General features: G+C 42.3%; 2 protein-coding genes across 5 annotated transcripts; one reads left to right on the forward strand and one right to left on the reverse strand.

The window, feature by feature from the left end:
* Positions 1-842: 842 nt before the first annotated feature.
* Positions 843-4,754, forward strand: LOC307269449 (PC-esterase domain-containing protein 1A-like; the record flags this gene model as incomplete). The annotated part of the gene is made up of 8 exons (XM_080052417.1): positions 843-915; positions 1,428-1,507; positions 1,595-1,827; positions 2,329-2,479; positions 2,800-3,046; positions 3,803-3,868; positions 4,254-4,418; positions 4,606-4,754. 8 exons carry the CDS (start codon positions 843-845, stop codon positions 4,752-4,754), a joined length of 1,164 nt encoding a protein of 387 aa, XP_079908543.1.
* A 1,108-nt stretch (positions 4,755-5,862) lies between these two features.
* Positions 5,863-19,295, reverse strand: LOC307269261 (dynactin subunit 1-like). 4 transcript variants are annotated; one of them, XM_080052160.1, is made up of 31 exons: positions 19,158-19,295; positions 17,137-17,202; positions 16,823-17,017; positions 16,227-16,311; positions 16,104-16,135; positions 15,709-15,729; positions 14,223-14,309; positions 13,728-13,862; positions 13,538-13,561; positions 12,873-13,070; positions 12,500-12,704; positions 12,283-12,361; positions 12,016-12,175; positions 11,788-11,892; positions 11,262-11,453; positions 11,045-11,161; positions 10,801-10,953; positions 10,501-10,661; positions 10,152-10,320; positions 9,893-9,961; positions 9,406-9,618; positions 9,029-9,190; positions 8,664-8,795; positions 8,419-8,544; positions 8,119-8,261; positions 7,864-8,030; positions 7,124-7,242; positions 6,843-7,038; positions 6,689-6,762; positions 6,506-6,595; positions 5,863-6,405 (listed from the first exon to the last, which is right to left on the reverse strand). In XM_080052160.1, exons 2-31 carry the CDS (start codon positions 17,176-17,178, stop codon positions 6,268-6,270), a joined length of 3,789 nt encoding a protein of 1,262 aa, XP_079908286.1. In that variant the 5' UTR covers positions 17,179-17,202; positions 19,158-19,295; the 3' UTR covers positions 5,863-6,267. The 4 variants fall into 4 exon arrangements, with proteins under 4 accessions (XP_079908286.1, XP_079908288.1, XP_079908287.1 ...); XM_080052162.1 differs by lacking the exon at positions 14,223-14,309; XM_080052161.1 differs by lacking the exon at positions 13,538-13,561.
* Positions 19,296-19,576: the final 281 nt, after the last annotated feature.

The raw sequence follows: 19,576 nt of genomic DNA on the forward strand, positions 1-19,576 counted from the left end.
ACTGATGATATTTAATTCTGATAAAATGTAATTTCAGGATGTTGTGGGCTACTAACCATGGACATATAAAGATAATAACACACATTCTTCACAATATCTAAGATGGTTGGTTTACTCCTATTTTTTATTTATTTTTTAATAAAATGACTACAAAGTTCTAAATAGGCATTTGAAAAGCCTGGTAGACCTACCAGTTTTAGTAGCCTAGGTTTTAATGCACACTTTTACCATTAGCCTGTATAGGCCTGTACTATACTATTTATACTAAATTATATTAAATTTGTTTTAATGTTTTTCAAGAATGTATCATTTGATTGTCATCATTAAACACAAAGTGAGTCAATCAAACCAGATCTAATTTAATTTGGTGATCCACAATAGCTTAGCTAGACCGTGATGCAAAGCGCGCACGAAAATTGTAATATTTCCGACAGTATTTAAAGGCGACTTAAAATCGGGCACCTGTTGAGTGGAGTAAAAAAATAAAACTTTTCTTGCATAGCTGCTGGTATAACTTTTAGCTTTACAGTTCAGGCGGGGGTCAGTTGGCGAGGCCGCTGTGCGTTCGCATGCCAGAATTAAAAAACGTCCAGATTGTGATGATTCGCTTCTAAACAAAGTTGTCTAACGTTTGCTAAAACATACACGAGGCGCCAACCACGAGCCAAATTTCAAACAGCTAGCGTTGGTTAGCTCCTAAACACAACAATGGTAAGTCATTATTTGTCTCCTTGTGTTAGTATTAGCCTGTTTATTAGTTTAGTTTTATAAGTATGTCAATGCTAACATGAATTTATTCGCCGTAATACAAAACAAACGTTTGGCATTTTAATTGACAGGAGATGAAGAGTGTGAGTCACCATCAGGCCACTCAGCTGCTCCACAATAAGTTCATCGTGGTGCTGGGAGATTCCAGTGAGTTATAACTAAATTCACTTTCTCGTTTAAGTGTTTTTTTTAAAGGTTTAAGAGCTCCTCAATGAATGAAAATAAACTTATTTTCACTGCATTAGCCCTGAATTAGCTAATTAAAGTTCTGCTTGATAAAACTAACATTAGTGTAACTGACTGAAACCCTACACTCTCAACACACATCCTTGAACACAAATAGTTCACTCAAACATACATTGAGAAATTTATGACAAAAACTTTATTGATTTAAATTCCTACAAAAAATATAGACTTCAGATCATTTGTCGTGATGAACCTGTCTGGTAGTATCCACTTAAATTAAGGTGCATGCCGTTTACAGCAGGCAGAACTCTGCAGAACATGGGCCCGCTTACTGGTCGTTGCAAATAGTTTTGTTGAATGTCCATTTGCCAGCTTCCAACAGTCAGGAGAGCTTTATTGGGTCGCTCTGTTGTATGCATTGGTCATTTCATTACACTGCCTGCTTGGTTATGCTCTCTGTATCTCATCCTCAGTTATGCGCTCTGTGTATAAGGACATAGTTATGCTGTTGCAGAGGGACAAGTATCTGACTTTCAAACAGCTCAAGAGCAAGGTCAGTGATGTTTAGATGACAAAAAGGTTTTTGTGGACTGTAAGTAGCGTGCGTTTCTGTTCTCCTCACTCTATTCGTCTCCTTCAGGGGGAGATGAGCTTTGAACAGGACTGTCTGGTGGAAGGTGGGTGTCTGGGTCAGATGCACAATGGAACAGAGTACCGGGAGGTTCGGCAGTATCAGTCCGCCCACTACCTGGTCCGCTTCTACTTTGTTACACGCATCTACTCTCGCTACATGCAGAGCATCCTGGAGGACTTCCGCTCAGGCCTCAAACCAGATGTAGTGATCGTCAACTCCTGTGTTTGGGACATTTCAAGGTGGGTGCTGTCCTTTTTGAAGACTAATCCTGTATTGATTAATGTATTAAATCAAATGTGATTTGGTCCAACCAGCTAATCCCATCATATACACTCCTGACTTTGTAAGTCTGTGGGTGGGGCAGTAGCTGAGCAAACTCAGGTGTGTGTTTTTTGAATTGCCGATAATGTTTACGTTTCCTAAAGGCTGTGGTTTCTTCATTTCTCCCTCATCTCCGCCTCTTGACATAACGGCAAGGGTGAGGAAGGTGTGGGTGGTTGTGAACAGTTGTTTGCAACCATATAGCTGATGATATTAGCAGAGGACAAAGCACTGCTCAATTGAAATGTTTCAGGTTTTCCTGTACCACAATAAGAACCATAAGCGCACAAGCTGCACCAGAACCACCATAAGCTGTTCCCTGGTGTAAGGTGTCACTGAATCTCTTTTGATGAAGCCCTGCTTTGATCAATTTGGTCATAGCTAATTTGTGACGTCCCTACCCGTGTTCTGTTTTGTAGATACTATTCTAAATGGATCATTGACTACAAGGAGAACCTACATCAGTTCTTTGAGGCGCTGAAAGAGATCCTGCCTGAGGAAAGTCTAACTGTGTGGAACCTCACCATGCCCTTAGGAGAGGGGATCAGAGGGGGTTTCCTGGTGCCCGAGGTACGTCATCGGCACCAGAACTAAACCTAATTGACACGGAATCTGTTTTAAAGTATCTCCTTAAACCTTCTTGCTGGGAATTCACATAAGGCTGCATTCACACCAAATCAGGCGATCTGGCAAAAAAGCAGGTTTCTAGTTTTTTGATTCACTCCATACAGACAGAGGTGTGTGTGTGGTTTAAAGTAATCAATTACCAATTAAGGGAGGTTGCATCATTAAAACTAAAGAATTGTCTAAGCTTGACCCTGTTTTTTTTTTTTTCATGTTTTCCAGCCTCAAAACGTTTTCCTCTCTCTCTCCCTCCTTCACCTTTTTAGATTGAGCACAAGGCTTCCCATCTGCGTTTCGATGTGATCGAAGCCAACTTCTACAGCGGGACTCTGGCTGACGCGTACGGGATGGATGTGTTGGACCTCCACTTCCAGTTCCGCTTCTCCCTGCAACACCGCACCAGGGATGGAGTCCACTGGAACGCCATCGCCCACCGCAGGATCACCTCTCTGCTGTTACAGCACGTTGCACAGGCCTGGGGCGTCATCATGCTCTGCCCAATGACTGCTGTTGGTGAGGACTACACACACACACACACACGCACAATCCCAATCTAAAACAGTGTTTTTCCCGTACTGTTTGAACTCTTCAGATACACACATTACTCTAAAAACTCTTTGTCTTTTTGATTGAAGATATGCACCCACCAGCCTTTGTTCTAATGCAAAGGAATTAAATGGGATTTTTAATCAGTGAAACTAAATTGACATGAGTTTGTTCTTTTCAGAGAATACTGGGGTTCCTAAGCAGCAGCAACAACAGCAGCAGCAGCAACAACAACAACAGCAACAGCAACAGCAACAACAACAGCCGCAGCGTCGTCCAGCCTTGGTAAAAGCTTTCAACCCTCCAGGTAAGACTTCAGGTGATGAGGGAAAGCGAGCAAGGGTAAAATGAATCCCAATTACCACATGACCTTTTAAGATGAATGGTAGAGTCATGAGTTTGACTATTATATCTTTAAAGTACTTCATTTGTTTCTATTAAGATATACAAAATGGTGGACTGTAACTGTGGTTTATACTGTTACATCGATGTTAAAGATTCCCTGTTAAACCTTGGCTTTGGTTTCCTTTTTTGTTTTTGGGGTTTAGTTTAAAAGTAAAAGCTGTAAAAGCCTAATTTATGTTGCAATAATAGGTTAAAGTCCGCAGGGACACTGTAAGGCTGTTTCCACAGTTTGGAGTGTGACCACAACATTATTATAACAAGAGTCTTGTTAGCTGAAGTGTTTCTTTGTTTGCTGATGCATTTAATGCTGCTTTTCAGGAGGGTTTCACGTACGGACCAACTGCAGCTACCCCTATGCTACCAACACTTTTTCTTCTGCCATGGGTAAGACTTGAAGCATTCTCCCAGATGTTCTATTGGTTTATTTGTTTTTTTATTTCACATTATAGTTAAGTGTGTCTTTTTGATTTGTGTTAAAAATGAATCAAGCTGCTTTAAGTATTTTACTTAACTAAAAGTTATTGCAACTTGGTTTACTTCATGGCCAGTTGTGTTGATTTTTGTCATTTGGAATCAACAGCCAAACTAATGATGTCACATTAAAGTATTCATCTAAAACATCAACAATGAAATGTCAGGTCCTTGTGCAGGGGAGGAAATCATTTCAAAGGAGGGGGAACATACCATCGCAACCCCACACTTTGTTTTTTCTGGATTAAGTCTTTGACTTTCTCCTATCACCACCTCCCTCTTTTGTCTCTTTTTACAGACCAACTCCGATCAAGGGGGAGTTTTTACAACGGCGGCTACAGTGAGGAGTTCTCCAGCGATGCCTTGCCTTTTAACTTCATGAACTTCCAGGAGAACAACCTGCAGCCACAGACCAATCACAATGAGGCTGCTGCTCCTTACAGCAGGCAACAAAACAGAAATGGTAAGTGTACCATTTATATCTGCTCATCAGCATCTGTAGAGTGACTAACTGATTGGAGATGGTGTATTTTTCAAGTTCACTCTGCACTGTGAATATTTGACCAAGGTATCTGTGGGTCCTTGGACTAGTTATCCAAAGTGTCTTTTTGAGCTGTATAGCCTTCTAACCAGTCCTGAATGTTGCGCAGGTATCGAATACAAGCATCCCCACCACTCGGAGCCCTACAACGAGCTCCAGCATCAGTCTGTGATGAGAAGCAGACACAGCAGAAACCACTATGCTCCGTACACCCATCAAAGACCAAAGCAGTATGACCGCCACGGCCGCTACTACTGAGGCAGGGTGTTTGACAAGGTTCACTGTCTCACACGTACATTTCTTCCTCATTCCATATTCCATTTTTTTTCTATATTTGTGCTCTTTTAGTTGTTTGAATTTTTGTGTTTGTTCTTTGACACCAAATATTTCAATTTTTTCAAGCGTTTTTAATTCTGCACTTGTGTCTAATGCTGTGTTCTAATAATGACTGTTGGAAGATTTCAAGGAGTGTTTTGACAATACACTTGTATTAAAATGAATCATTTATTACAGCTAATGATCCTTCTGATGGCCCTTTATGTCCCACATAAGTATGGTATAAAGATTGTTATTTTTTTTTAGGCCTCAAGTACTTATTTCTACATCACAGTTAATTACAGCGATTTGCTATGATGTATCAGGATCTGTTTGCCTGAGCCAGGATTCAAAGTAATTCTGCTACAATTGTGTATAACAGTTTAGGAATATAAGAGGCTTTGTTACAAACATTAATATGCCATGCTGTTGTTACTGATGTTGGAGAAAATAACTAACATTTATTTTAATAAATGTTCAGTAACATTGAAGTGATTATTTTGGGGTGACTAAAATGGATCATGTAATTGTTGTGTGTGTGTGTGTGTGTGTGTATATTTGTATATTTCACAACCATATTTTTGCAACTTGTCACCTCAAACTAAAGTTCAGTACTTAGATAAAATTCCTGCCATCCTAAATTATTTAAGAATGTAGGCTAACACATGGAAACTTTTTTTCCCATTAAATCTGTGCTCCGTTTTCTTAAAGGCCTACTTCACCGGTGGGAATATGAAGGTGTATTGAATTCTGAGATCCTACGTAGTATAAATGTGCAAAAAAAATTGAAATTGGTTCATCCTAGCCTGAGAAAAGGCAGAAAGAGTGTTTTTTTAACCCTATATTTCTCTTTCTCGTGACATCACAGAAAGAGAAATATAGGGTTAAAAAAAAAACTTACTTTGTAAATATTACTGTGATGTCTTTTACTGTGACATCACAGTAATATTTACAAAGTAAGTTTTTTTTTTAACCCTATATTTCTCTTTAACCCTTGTTTCAGGCAAACATTTCCAGAGGTCAAAAATTGACTGATTCTCAGAAGTAATTTTCTTGCTTTTAATTGATGAATGACTACAAATACATTAGATACAAAGGGGGGAAACAAATCAATAGGTGCAAGTAGAGTATAATACTTGTTGCTAGGCTAGCCTTCGCCTTTCCCACAGTTGGTAAAAACCGGTGCATACACACTTGATGAAAACATGACACCTTCATAATGTTACATTCAGTAGTCAAATCCATTCTTGACTTAATGAACACCAATCCGATTTACATCTGCTATGTCTCAGTTTTATTAGTGCTCTAGTGTTAACCTATATTGGATACAATTTCCTGAGAATAGTGAAAAGCAAAAGGGATATATAGAAGAATGTTGAAGATGGAATGAGAATAAAGAACAAAAGCTTTTCTTGATGTGCTGTCAATCGTAGTGGTTGGCCAATGGCCTGCAGTCTCAGGCCATGAGGAGACGGTGAACCTTCTGCAACTGCTGCTGTGATAGGACGAGGCGGTGGACCTGTTCCTGTCCATGGGTGCAGGGAATGGCAACACGACCCACAAACACTGTTCCTCCCTGCTTCTCTTCCTTGGCCTGGGGAAAAAAACATGCATGTGTGAAATCTTCTGATTAGAAAAGAGGAAACTTTTAAAATCTTGAAATGATGATGGATGTTTGTATTGTATGGGTCTACCTTAACAAAGGAGGAGACTGGGAAGGTGGCGAAATCTGAGGAAACCTTTGCTCCAGGCTGATGGGAGACTACATGCTCAGCTACTTCTCCCTGAAACAGAAAAGAGTCCCAATGTTTGCTTTTGTATCGCTGACAGCTCGATGGCAAGGTAAAGGTGAATAGATTGAAATCATTAGTTGTCACCTTGAGTTTGTCCAGAGCATTACTGAGGTTCTGAAGGCGAGCGGTCTGCTCCATCAGCTGGGCACTGGCACTAACTAAGGTTGAGGGAAAAAAATTAAAATGAACTCTTACACACAGGAGAGGAAGGTCTAGAAAGTGAGACACACACACAAACCTGATGTCTTCCCGGTGACGTCCACCACTTTAACCTCGGAGCTTAGCTTGAGCAGGGTTGCCAACAGTTGGTCAGTCCTGCGATAGATGCCTGTGTTCAGTCCCTCAGGTGGCATGGAGCTGTCCTTGGACATTTGTGGTAGTTTGGGAGGACAGAGTGGAGGCAGGGAGGCCAGTTGGGCTCTCATCTTCTCTGCCTGGAAGTCAAGTATACTCTAGGTCAATATTACCAGGGTTTGGACGGATAGAACAATACATACAATAATACCAGCACCAGTGTACCTTAAGTCTGTTGTTTTCATTCTTCAGGTGTTTAATTCCCAGTCTCTGCGCTTCAACCTGCTGCTGGAGGAGAGGAGAGTCCACCACCTGGACTGGTCCTGCCAGGGATGGAGGCAGACCTGATGGAGAGAAACCCAGACTGGTGAGAGACATTCCATCTGGCAACACATCACTCATTAAAGCCCCTGTAAACCCAAATCCACAAAAATCCTTCTAACTTTGTCATTTGGGAAGTTATTTGCAAAATGGTAAGCATCTGAAAACAGTTAGGCATATTTATTTATCAATCTGAATGAAAGATATCATTTAGGTTTGATTAACTTCACAGGAATTCGGTTTAGATGAGGCAGGCTATGCTCTGGTTCTTATTAAACAAGTATGTTACACCAATCACAGCAGTTCTCTGCCACACATAAAAACAATGACTGTTGCCATGGAGACCGTTTGATACGGCCACACCCACACAGTCCTGTCATATCCTTTTTTTTTTTAACTAATTTTGATAATATTTATGAACATTTATATTCAATTGCATTTTTATAAAAGCTTATTAAGACACCCTACCCCCCGATATAATGTTATGATTTTTTTTTTGTATTTTAGACCATCTTTCCAAAGACTAAGACTTTTGTGATTCCCAAAATCCGATCATTAGCTGGTTATTCAAAAAGTTGAATTAGAGGCCAAACACAGCATCGCCATTTACAAACAAAAATGACCACAACCAAAGAGTAATTCACCTCCTGCTGATCCCTGAACAATGGAGGCAATCCCAGAGGACGGAGAGCCTCTCAGGCCTTCGATGGTCATCTTGGATTGGTTATTAATGCGTTGCTTCAGCTCTGCCTTCTCCGCCTCCAGCTGGTCAATATCGGCCTGCAGTGCATCCATGGTCTCCTCAAACTCCCTGAAGATGAGCGGAGAGGAATGTGAGCGAGCGAGCAGGAAAATAAGAAAGTGAAATGTGCCTCGGTTAATTCCTGCAGCTGGCTTACTTTTCTTTCTTTTTGAGTACGGCGAGGTTGTCGTCCAGTTTGGTCTGGATCTTCTCCACCCGTTCATCTGCATCCTTGGTGGAGGTGTCCAGTTTCTTCTCCAGCAGACTCAGACGCACGTTGGCCTCGCTCAGCTCCTCGCCCTGGAACAGAGAGAGAGAGAGAGAGAGAGAGAGGTACCACCATGTTAAATAGGCAGATCCGGTTCCCGATTATTTTCACTTCAAAGTGGCAGACTCATTTTTAGAACCATTCAAAAGAGAAAAGGCTGAGTGACTTAGAAGTGTTTTGGTGTGTCACCTTGATCTTGAGTGACTTCTTGAGTTCCTTCATGGCCATCTCTCTGTCTTCTAGTTTGACTCCCAGACCCTCGGCGTCAGTCATCTCAGCCCTAACGGAGGACGCTCTCATCTCCACTGGAGGATTCTGAGGATGATAGACATGAATCAAATTGTAGGAATGGGAACAGGGAGGGAGTGACAAACAGCAGAAACATACTTGGATTTGAATGTTTCAATTGAAAATATTAAGGCTTGTGAATATACCTTGCCCTGTGGTTTGTCAGCGTCATACTCCCCTTCCTGCATGGCGGTGGCCATCTTGTTCATGGTAGCGATGACGGAAGAGCAGGACTGACGCAGACACTCTGGCCCGTTGAGGCCTTGAGAGCAATACACCTTGGAGAACAAATGTAGATTCAGTACAAAATAACACAGCTAGCTGCTAGCTAATACAATCCCTACATCTGCTCCAATGCAAAAGAACTAGAAAAGGCAGTGAGCGGTTTAGTTTAGAGATTAAAGTGTCTTTTAAATCAACTTATTTTATGTAAATGCTAAATAGAATAATCCAATTGCTCCATTTAAGCCAAACAAAAAGACCTGACATTGATTATTCACATGTTAACTACCTGCTCCACGACCTTGCAGGCGATGTCCTCCAGTTTGAGAGCATTGAGCCCCTCCTGTTCTGCCAGAGGAGCGATCATCTGAGCTCCGGCTGCAGCCACCTCCTGCAGCACGGCCACCACGCGGGTGTGTTGGCGCCTGCACTCCGTCAGCATCTCTGACACCTTCCCGGTGAGACAAGACAGATACCAGTCAAATGTATACTTATGTACACAATGTATACTGTGTGTGCGCGTTAGATGGTCAATGATCATGAGAACGTGTTGATAAATTATACAAGGGATAATATTAATAGTATGGAAAAATAACTTCCATGTTGCTCATGTCATGTTGAACTCTGGTTTATTTTACTGTGTGTTGTTTCTGTATCCCATCATACCTGTGATGCAAAATTGAGAGCAGCGGGCACTCCAGCTACATCTGTTCCGGGCATGCGACGGCGGATCTTCTTGCAGAACTGTTTGATGTCGGAGCAGGAAGTGTCCAGGTCCTTTAGGAGGACAGCCAGGCCAGAGCTCTCCTGACCTGGGGACAGGAACGCACGCAGGCGAGATACCTCCACTCCCATGCAGTCCAGGGCACTCTGGGTAAACTGTCGGTGAAAGGGAAAAGAGGGATCAATAAGAAAACTCTACTACTACATTCTCATTTATGTTTGACTAAGCTTGTCAAAATCCTTGAGATTATTGATATTTTTGACCACATTTTTGGGATATCTCCTGGATCAAGTGAAATGGAATATGCTGCTATTTGTAGAAACAAATAGTAAGAATGCAGAATGCTTTTCACTGTCTACTAGGGTGAAACTATCAACATCTTAAATTAATAGGTCAAGGGAATCCCAAAGCAAAAGAAGCATTAAGTACCTTAATGTGATCACCCAGCTGCACTGTGCAGTCTTCAGTGTGATCGGCCAGATGGACACTGTACAGTTGCTGAAAGACAAAAGCAACAGTGAGAAACTTTGTTTAAAAAGTATATGGTGTCAATGTCTATTTGACTAAGTATACACATGTGACGATGAACATACAACATGGTCGTTTGGTATATACAGTTTATTTATTTGTAAAACAAGTTGAACAGTCAGAGATTAATTTAAAAAACCCTAAACTTTGGTTATGTTACCTGATAGTACTTGATGGCCTTGGTCAGAGGTTCCACCTGAACAGTCTCATCGAGCTGATCTTTATGCAGCAGGTCGATGAAGTAATCCAGAGAGCGCTCATGGAAACTCATTTCAGAGTAGAGTGTTCCCATGCGCTTAAAAACGTCCACGCTGCAGGTATTCAGAGCCCTACAAGCAGAGCAGGGGAGAGGGGAAAGAATAGACAAGAACCGTTTTGTTAGCGGAATACGATTTGCAATATTACAGCAACAGATCAATTCTGCTATTACTTCCGGCAGCACTAGACATAATACTTCAAATTTCTCCAATCACAACAGCATATTTAATTTCTGACACATTAATGCTCACTGTTCATATTTGTGCAGGGTGGCCTGCAGCAGGTTGAGGGAGTAAACCAGTCCTGAGGCAAAACTGCGCTGTTCTCCTGGAGGCCCTCTTAGCCCCGCTCCTGGGGCCATGTTCCCATTCAGGTCAAACTTCTCCTGGGCCTGTTTGCTGATCAGCTCAGCCTACCAGGTAGAACACACACACATATAAAGGAGTGTCTATTAGACAAACAAACTAAGCATGGCATCTGGAGTTTAAATTAACGTAACAATGAGGATTCCATAAAAATATGTTTGAAGTGAACTGTCCACTGCTCCATACCTTGCAGATGAGCCTGGGGACGAGCAGAAGGACCAGAATGCAGTCGTGGTCTCCACCGTGACGCAGGAAGGAGTCTGGCATGAAGGAGGTGAGGAGTGACACCTGTCTGTTTGATTGAGCCACTTCCATCTTCCTCAGCTCCATCTCAATGGCCTATAGGAAGACAGATGATAGCAGAAAGTCTCAGAGGTGTCAAACTGGTGAAGTCCCATCAATTGTCATGATAACAGGTGAAGTGTCCTACCTTGGCATAGGCCTTGGTCTCTGCAAACTTGATCTTGAAGTCGAAGAGCTCAGCGGGGGGTTGCTGGACCTGTTCAGCGTTTGCATTCTGCTGGCTGATCAGCTCCCTGTTGGCTTCCTGATGGACAGAGAGGGGGAAAAAGCACATACAGTGTCAGTGTATATGTCATTCAATTGATTCCCAGAGCATATGTGTGTTTCCCCTCCTCTCCACCCACCTGCAGCCCGATGGTGAGCTCTCTGTATTTGTTGATGGTCTGCTGGTAGTCGGCTACAGTCTCCTGGGCGGCCTCCACACGTTTCTCAGCCTCTCTGACCTTGGCTCCACTCAGGTCCACCAGCTCCCTCAGCTCCATCTCTGTCTCCCGGCCGTTCTCCTGCAGCTCATCGTTCATCTCGTTGATGGCCTCCTATTGGGACAGAAAACAAAGTTATAGGATATTCATTAACTAACAGCTCTCTTTTATCAACATATTTATCTTCCCTTACTTTTACCATAATGCTGGTGATAAAGTAAATGTAAATTTATAATAGTATGATTGATGGGGGCGCTCGTGGTTATAGCGTCCCTCCCTCTCCCCCATGAGGCTCAGTCCTCGCAGCAGACCTGGGTCGTTCTCTGCATGTCATTACCCTCTATACCCCATTTCATCTTTGTCTCTCTGCAGTATAAATAAAGCATTGAAAGTGGCAAAACATTATCTTTAAAAAGAAAGTAGGATTGATAAATGAGATTGTACGGACCAGATCAGTGACCGTCTCTCTCAGCTCTCTGACTTTCTCCTCCAGATCCAGGTTCCTCTCCGTCAGAGTCTCCACCATCTCCTCTGAGCCCAGAGCAGCATCCACCTGGCACAGGTAAACACACAAACACACACATAAGCAAGCATATGAGTGCAGTTAAATGAGTCTGACTCGGTTGTGTAACCTTAAGAAAGTAGCCTCAGAGACTGGCTCTCTGGCTGCCCGTACCTGCTCCTTCAGCTCATCGATCGTGGCCTCTGCCTGCTTGACGTCCTCCTGCAGTTTCTCCTTCTGTGTCCTCAGAGTCTCCAGCTCGGTGCTCTTCTTCTCCATCTGCTTCTGCAGCTTCACGTGCTCCTGCTTCTCTGAAGACGACAGGTCACGCATCCTGAAGAGGACACGGGAAATTCATACAAGTCATGTTGTCAAGCTTAAAAAGAAAAATAATTTAATGCATATTTCATTCAAAAGGAGCTTTTCAGACGCGTGACTGACCTAACCAACGCCTCCTTCAGCCTGCTATTCTGCTCCTCCAGCTGTTTGACTTGGTAACTTGAGGCGGCTCCATCGGAACCTGATGGAGAGAAATCAGAGACGACGCAGTGAGCAAAAAACAAGTGCACAACTGAAGACATGACAGGGAGAAAGAAAGAGGCAGAAACACATAAATAAGGGATTAAATGGACTTTATTGATTAGCCTACAATACAGACCTTTCTCTGAGATCTCATGTCGAATGATCTCCAGGTCCATGGAGAGCTCCTCCACCTTCTCCTTCAGCGAGTCCACCTCCACCTGCAGAGACTCTGCGCGCTCCTCAGCCATCTCTTTGTCCAGCGTGGCCATCTCTATGGCGTCCGCCGTGTCAGACATCTCCTCCATGTAGCGCTCCTTGCCCTCTTGGGCCTCACGGGCGTCCTGGGGGAAGGAGGTTAAGAACGCAATTTAAGAAAGTCATGTATGATGACAGTGGAGTGGCTTGTTTCATTCCTACAGGCTTGGAAAAAATACTAATTCATTCCAATTCCAAACCCTCTATACTACTGTAATTCAGATGTATTTTGAATGATTTATTTTCCTGTGTACCTTCTTGGCCTCCTTGAGTTGTTTCTGCAGGTCAGTCTGCTGCTCCTGCATCTTGTTCTTCCACTCCTGCAGCTGCTCCAGTTGGATCTTGTGTTTCTCCAGCTCCTTCAGCTTGGCCTTGTCCTCAGTGCGCTTCATCTTCAGCGTCTCCAGCTTCTCCTCCAGGTCCTTGACCTGCGCTCGCATCGACTCCTCCTCCTGAGCGGGGGACATGTGAGGGAAGAGTTTGAATGTGCTGCTGCCTTTAGCCACATGTAGAGGATTCACTGGATTTCATGCGTGTAAAGAAACATTGACCAATTATCACCAGAAGAAAAGAAGGTAGATGTTAGATCAGACACATTCATTTGCAAAGAGTTCCCTCAATCATTTGACTATAACCTCCAAATTCACCGCCTCAAAAACAAACCTCTGCTAGAATGATTGAAGAAAAAAAACTTAAAGATCCATCCATTCCCCTCAAACACTATTTCATTCAGTGTCTCCAAAGTGTTCAACCATGCATTCACCACCTTATAATTCACCATGACGACATAACAAAACCAGATTTAAAGAGTAGAGATAGTGTGCTGAAGGTCATATTGCCTCGGGATGTTATGGGCATGTTAGTAAACTCATGTCATATATCATCAGCATGCATCAAGCCACTAGAAAAAAAACTCTACCTGCTTGGAAACGGCAGGTTCCGCCTGGTCAAACAATGACGAAATGGGACAAGCTCATTTGAAATGACAAATATGATGGAAATGAAATAATGACTTTATATGAAATGTGAGACTAAATAATATTTGGATTATATGCTTTTAGGTGCAATATTTTAGTTGTAAATTGCCTGTTATATTGTCAGTGACCCACCTTGCTTGTAGTAGCAAAGACCGCCACTGCTGCAGGCGATCCACTGGGCTGAGGCGTAACAGGAGCTCCCAGTGCAGACAGGCCCGCCTCGCTGACATCACCGGACAGAGAGGACGACAGGCTCTCACGGGACGCCTGTTGACCAACACAGGTGTGTGTCGGAGAGAGAGAGGGATGAAACAGTGGAGGAGAGGAGAAATGTTGAGGTGTTAAGTATTTGAAGGTCAGTAAACAGTCCAATTATAAAGCCAGGAGAAGCTTATCTCCACACACACAACTATTACGAACCCCGTTGAAGAGTAAAGATTCCTGATTAAAATGCTTTCCCGCTGGTTTTTACCTTGTGATAAAATACAATAATAATTTCACCTTTATCTGGTAGAGCCCTTCACCAGTGCACCGAAGCGCAACAAAATCACCAGATTTCAGTGACAACCCAAATCAGCACTCCCACAACAGGTGAGTTGCCCTGAGAGTGGACAGAGCGTACTGTACCGTGCGTGACAGGCTGGTGCGGCTGCCGGGGCGTACCAGGAGGGAGGGGAGGGAGGTGGCAGGCATGAGCCCACGTGGAGTGCTCAACTGCCACAGTGTGATCAGAGAGACTGGGGTTAGGACTCTCAAAAAAGTTCACTCAGCTTCAAAAGTGAGCCTTCTTATTAAAACACATTTTATACCAAGTCAGTTATATACCACTATCCTGTTTCGATTGTGCTCACACTGTATGTTGTGACATTTGTACAAGTGCAGACAATGCAACCAGCTTTCGAAAATGAGTTTGAAAACATCGAAGAGGCAAGACATATAATCCCTGTCTTTAGACACAGCTTAAAATGTTAGAATGCAATACTTGAGTTGTTATCTATTTTTATGGGTCATAGAAGGTACTGCATAATTATAAAAAAAAAAAAAAATGTTTATCATTTATGGCAAATATTTCTTCAGATGAAAATCATCTGCAATAGGCCACATGCAACGTAGCCCTCCAAATAGTTCAACTGTGCAGCCATGATGAATCTAAATTAATACTGAATGCCTTTTAATTTAATGCCATGTATTTCAGTTTCCAAAACATGTTTAAAAGTATGCAAAGAGGACCTTCGCTGGGGGTTAAAATCTGGGGAATCGCATATTGAAGAGTTTATAAATATATATAATAGTAGTACATGCTTGAGTCAGGGTATCATAATGCAGAAATATGCATGGCCACAAGACAAAACATTAAAACATTTGTAGCTCTGCCCTTGACGTAACTTGCAAAGCCCCCGCAAAAAGTTGAAATCCACAAACTAACAAAACAGTTCATTGTTTTGCCGTTCCCCCTGTCAGCGGTAGACAAGCTCACCTTGGCAGGGCGGCGGGAAGAGGACTGGAGGAGAGGAGGAGGTGAGTTGCAGAGAGAGGGATAGGCAAAACACACACACACACAGCACACGCACACACACACACGTCCAGTGGTGAAGCAAGATAAGAGATTAGCAGCACATAGGAAGCATACCCACTGTTAATTCATAATCCAATGATAATAGCCTCAACATCTGCATGCACAATTTAGCACCATTTTAACAGTTAGTCTTGATGACTTAAGCAAGTAGGAGCAGTATGTGAACTCATGCAACAACGCAAAAAGTCACTGAACTGTGAGGTCAAAAGGAATGACAAAGACACCATCATGACTGTCTTTAATGTTGCTCTCCGTCTTAATGTGTATGCAGCATGCCTTTACCGGGATAAAAACATAAATAAAATATAAAGCGGGCAAACAAAAAACCACATCTGGAGCATGAAATGGAGCATGGCCACAGAAAACCAAGATAAAACCAGAGAAAATGTCATCTATCCATAACAAGTGATGTCACAATGTCCCGTGCAAACGTCGGCGTGTGAAGGGGTCACTTAAAAACCAAAGATGAGTGGCCACATTAGTGTGAATAACAGCAACCAAGGCAAAAGCAAACGTGTTGAATTTAGATATTTCTACCTTCTTAACGCTCGCAGGTGTCTGCAAAGGGTGTTTCAAAAAAAAACAAAGAGGACAAGTCAACCCAAAAGCTGGGAGGCAAAACAGAAATTCCATTGCATTGCACAGAAGAGGAGAAGACATCTTGAAACAGAGAACTTCTGGTCAGGACAAGAGGGGGTTGTCAGTCACATTACCACTTTGAAATGATATAGTTGCTTTACTTGTCTTGTTCAACACATTTAAAACTATACATAACTGCTCTGAAAAGGGGCAAGTATTGACTTTAAAAGTTGATTTAAAAGTGAATAACGTACGATACATTCACAAAGATCCACTCAGAAATTGAACAACATACAACTAAACTGACAAGGGACAAAGAAAAAGCAGTGAGACGCAAAGCAATGGTTGCCTACCTGCTTGCTTGTTCTGGGAGTCTCGGGAATGTCTGGAGGGAAAAACAGGTTATGAATTGTTAGCTGCCGTTAATAGCTTTGAGTAAATGGTGTTTCTAGCTTTCCGCTGTGGCTTACACTCACCTCTCTGTCTGGGTATCCTTGAAAAGCTGGATTCAGATGAAGAGTCTGGTGAGGTGGCACCGGAGCCATCTTCCACCACCTGGAGCTGTACAGCGTGACAGAGACAAACATGGGGGTTAGGATCACAACAACATGGAGATGAAAAACAGACAAATGTTCATTTGGAATCATAAAACCAGAAAGAAAAAAAGATATCAAGGATATTCTATAACACTACAGAGACTTGTTTTCATGTGTTGCATGAGTTATTATTGTGTATGATTAATCAACTGTATGTATCCCTGCATACATAGGTCTGGCAACTGGGCAAACTGGATGAACTCTAAGACATGTTAAAGCTGTAGTGCGTAACTTTTTTATATAAATGACTGTCAGTTACATTCAAGCCATTGCCAGATGAGTTGACACAAAATTGATTAAGCCAATCAGCTCCACAAAACACTTTATTACTCAGTATGGCAGCATTTAGAAGCTGGTGTATTGAAACAAGTAATAAAGTATAATAAGGATCAGTGATACACCAGAGTAACAGGGGGCCATCCAACCCCTCATGTGCACAATTCCCATTTACATCTAAACACCCTTCTGTTACTAACCTGGGACTGTCTGACAAATATCCCGCGGTTTTCCTCACAGGTGAAGTAGCACTTCCCCTGCACGGTACCATTGTTCTTGCCTTTGGCCTCGTTCAGAATGACTCCCACCCATTTCCCAGAGGCAAAGAGGGTGGCGCCGATATAAGCAATGGTACCACGCTGACCCTTCCCTATTACCTCCACTAGATTGCCAACCTAGGAGAGGAGGAGCAGGGACGAAGGGATGAGAGACGGTGAGTCATTATATACTTGTTTTAAAGCATTTTATTTCTATCCATTTCTTCCTTCTGTGTGTGTACTGAAAGGTGACCTACCTTTGGAGGCTTGCCACTCTCCACTACTCCTGCGCTGCTCATTTTGCTGATCAATGGGCTGGTCAGCTGGAGGACATGGGAAATACAGATGGGGGAGAAAAAGGGAGAAACATCAGCAAAAGGTGAAAAATAAAGTTTAAATGGCAGGCAGTGCCAGGCAGGCACCATTGCATACTGATTATGTTAACATTTTAGAATTCCTCAACCATGGTATCTTTTTATCTATCACTATTAATCAAATAGACAATGTTTGGTGGGAGTATGATGTTCGAAAAACACCCAAAAGGCATTGTTTTAAGTGTAACAATAATAATGACCCATGTTTCTCCCTGTTCCAGCTGATAAAGAGCAGTGTTAGGAATCCAAAATATTCAATAAAAACAGAGTCTTGAGGCCACAAATCACAGAAACACACTCATGCACCAAGTCATGTGTCCTGGACCACAGAAGACTCCCTAATAAAAAAACAAGCCATGTCCCTGACTTGCTCACACAAAGATGCTCATTCAAGACAAACTAGGACTTCAGTGGAGTCTAACCCTTTTATGGAGCTATGGGAACATGTGAATTCACGCTGACTCACAGTTTTACACCACAGGGCAGAACACTGGATTAGAAAGTAACCGTTTGTATCAGAGCCTCATGATAGAACACAGGCTGTTGCTACTTTCAGAGATGCACAGAGATTGCAAAATCATTGAGACTTAATTCTACTTCAAGTTAACAGGAACCAAAGCTTGCCTAAGAGATAAACATTAAGGACAGAAACGGAATCTACTCAACCGATTTGCAAAAAAGTGAATCCTACATCCCCTGTAAGGTGAGTGCCACTAGCCTCATCTTTTTAAAGGTGTTCTTCATTTAAATGTGAATAGCTTCTGCTGATTGAGTTCCTCCATCAAATCTTAACACCTATGTACTAAATGAGATATTATACAATTTTGAGTGTCCATGTTACTCACCCGCGGGGTAGAAGAATGTCGCCTGTTCAAAGCCATTATAGCAAGTTCAGATGGGTTAAACTCCAATACAAAAGAGATAAGGCTCAAGTGCTAAGTTTTTTTTCTTCTACTTTCACATCCCGTCCTACTTTCCAGACAGAGAGGGAGGAGAGGACAATGCAAGACTGGGATTTCAGGGAGGGATCTTATGTGGAGCATCACAAAACGTCACAGCTGATTTGAACTGAGAAAGCCAAGGCGATATGTGGCTGCAGTGCCTTCCCACAGGAAGAACACAAGCATGTTTACTTGACACATTGCATGGAACAGTCTTTAACAATGATGAGATCATCTATTGACTGGCCCATGTTTGTATAGCTATATTTACATAACACTCACGTGAGAAGAAATAATGTAAAGAAGTATTTTGTTTTCCCCTTAGCCTTTACACGTTGTATACTCGTCTTTCAGAAGTTATATAAGTGAACATTATCTTTGACTAACTAACTAACTATGTTTAGCTTGTTTAATCAGTTAGCTGCTGACATTAAGAGGCTAACGTCTACGTCTCTATATTGATTGATTTCTAAGCTGGGGAATGCTATGTAGGGGGACAAATGCTAAATTAATACAATGGTTGGTTTTCATTCTGTAGTTAACCCCATTTGCAACAACCACACAGTGCAATAAAAATAACCCAGCAGCTGTGAGGTAAAGTTAGCTTTACGACAGAAGAGGGTGGACAACATAATAGGGAGAAGTGTCATGAAACACAATAACGTTGCTGCATTGTTACGTGAGCCAAGTTCAAAGTAATACACTGGAGTCTGTGGTAATACCGACCGCCATGCACAAAATGCCTTTGAAATAACCGAACTTACCCTTTACTTTGCCCTATAGGTTTAGTTAGATGAGACAATTGAGTTGACAGCTTGCTGGATCCGCCTTGGTAGCTAACGTTAAAGGAAGCCAACCCTTTACAGTCTATGTGGCCAACTCGGCTCATTAGCAAGCAAGCTAAAGCCAACATAAACGTACTGTTGAGAAGCTAGCTGAGCCGGATTTTGTGTGTTGGCTTACCTGGCATACACAGAAATTCCTGTCTTTAAATGTAGCTCCTTGAGGTGTTCATGCAGACAAACAACGACCCTCTGTTGTTATTATCTTGGGCTACCTAGCTTGGAAATCCGGTTGTCTTTTTCCGTTCTTTTGACAGGCCACTTCCGGTTGATTCTAGCTCAGACGAAGAAAATAGTAAAATAGCGCCCCTTGTGGCGGAACCTGTCCATTACTTTTTCTTTACAAGGTATTCATGGGAGTTGCCGTCTTCTACCTATTGGAATGATGTTTCTTTTTGGTCATTTAGACCCTTCTGAAAAGTGTTCTGAATTGTGTTAGAATTTGATAGAACAAAGGATGTTTTGGGTGTTTTTGACAAGTAATTCAATAGGCCTAGTTGTTTGATTTCAATTTATTTATGGATAAAGACGATTGGGCAA

This window comes from Ammodytes marinus (assembly GCF_949987685.1).
Source record: "Ammodytes marinus genome assembly, chromosome: 23".
NCBI lineage: Eukaryota > Metazoa > Chordata > Actinopteri > Uranoscopiformes > Ammodytidae > Ammodytes > Ammodytes marinus.

Excerpts from the sequence above, each read along its gene's own strand:
- LOC307269261 (XM_080052160.1), bottom strand. The coding sequence starts at position 17,178 with ATGAGCAGCGCAGGAGTAGTGGAGAGTGGCAAGCCTCCAAAG. Across the intron at positions 12,705-12,872 it reads AACTCAAGGAGGCCAAGAAG|GACGCCCGTGAGGCCCAAGA; the intron begins GTACACAGGAAA and ends TCCTTCCCCCAG. Across the intron at positions 6,596-6,688 it reads ATGCTCTGGACAAACTCAAG|GGAGAAGTAGCTGAGCATGT; the intron begins GTGACAACTAAT and ends TTTCTGTTTCAG.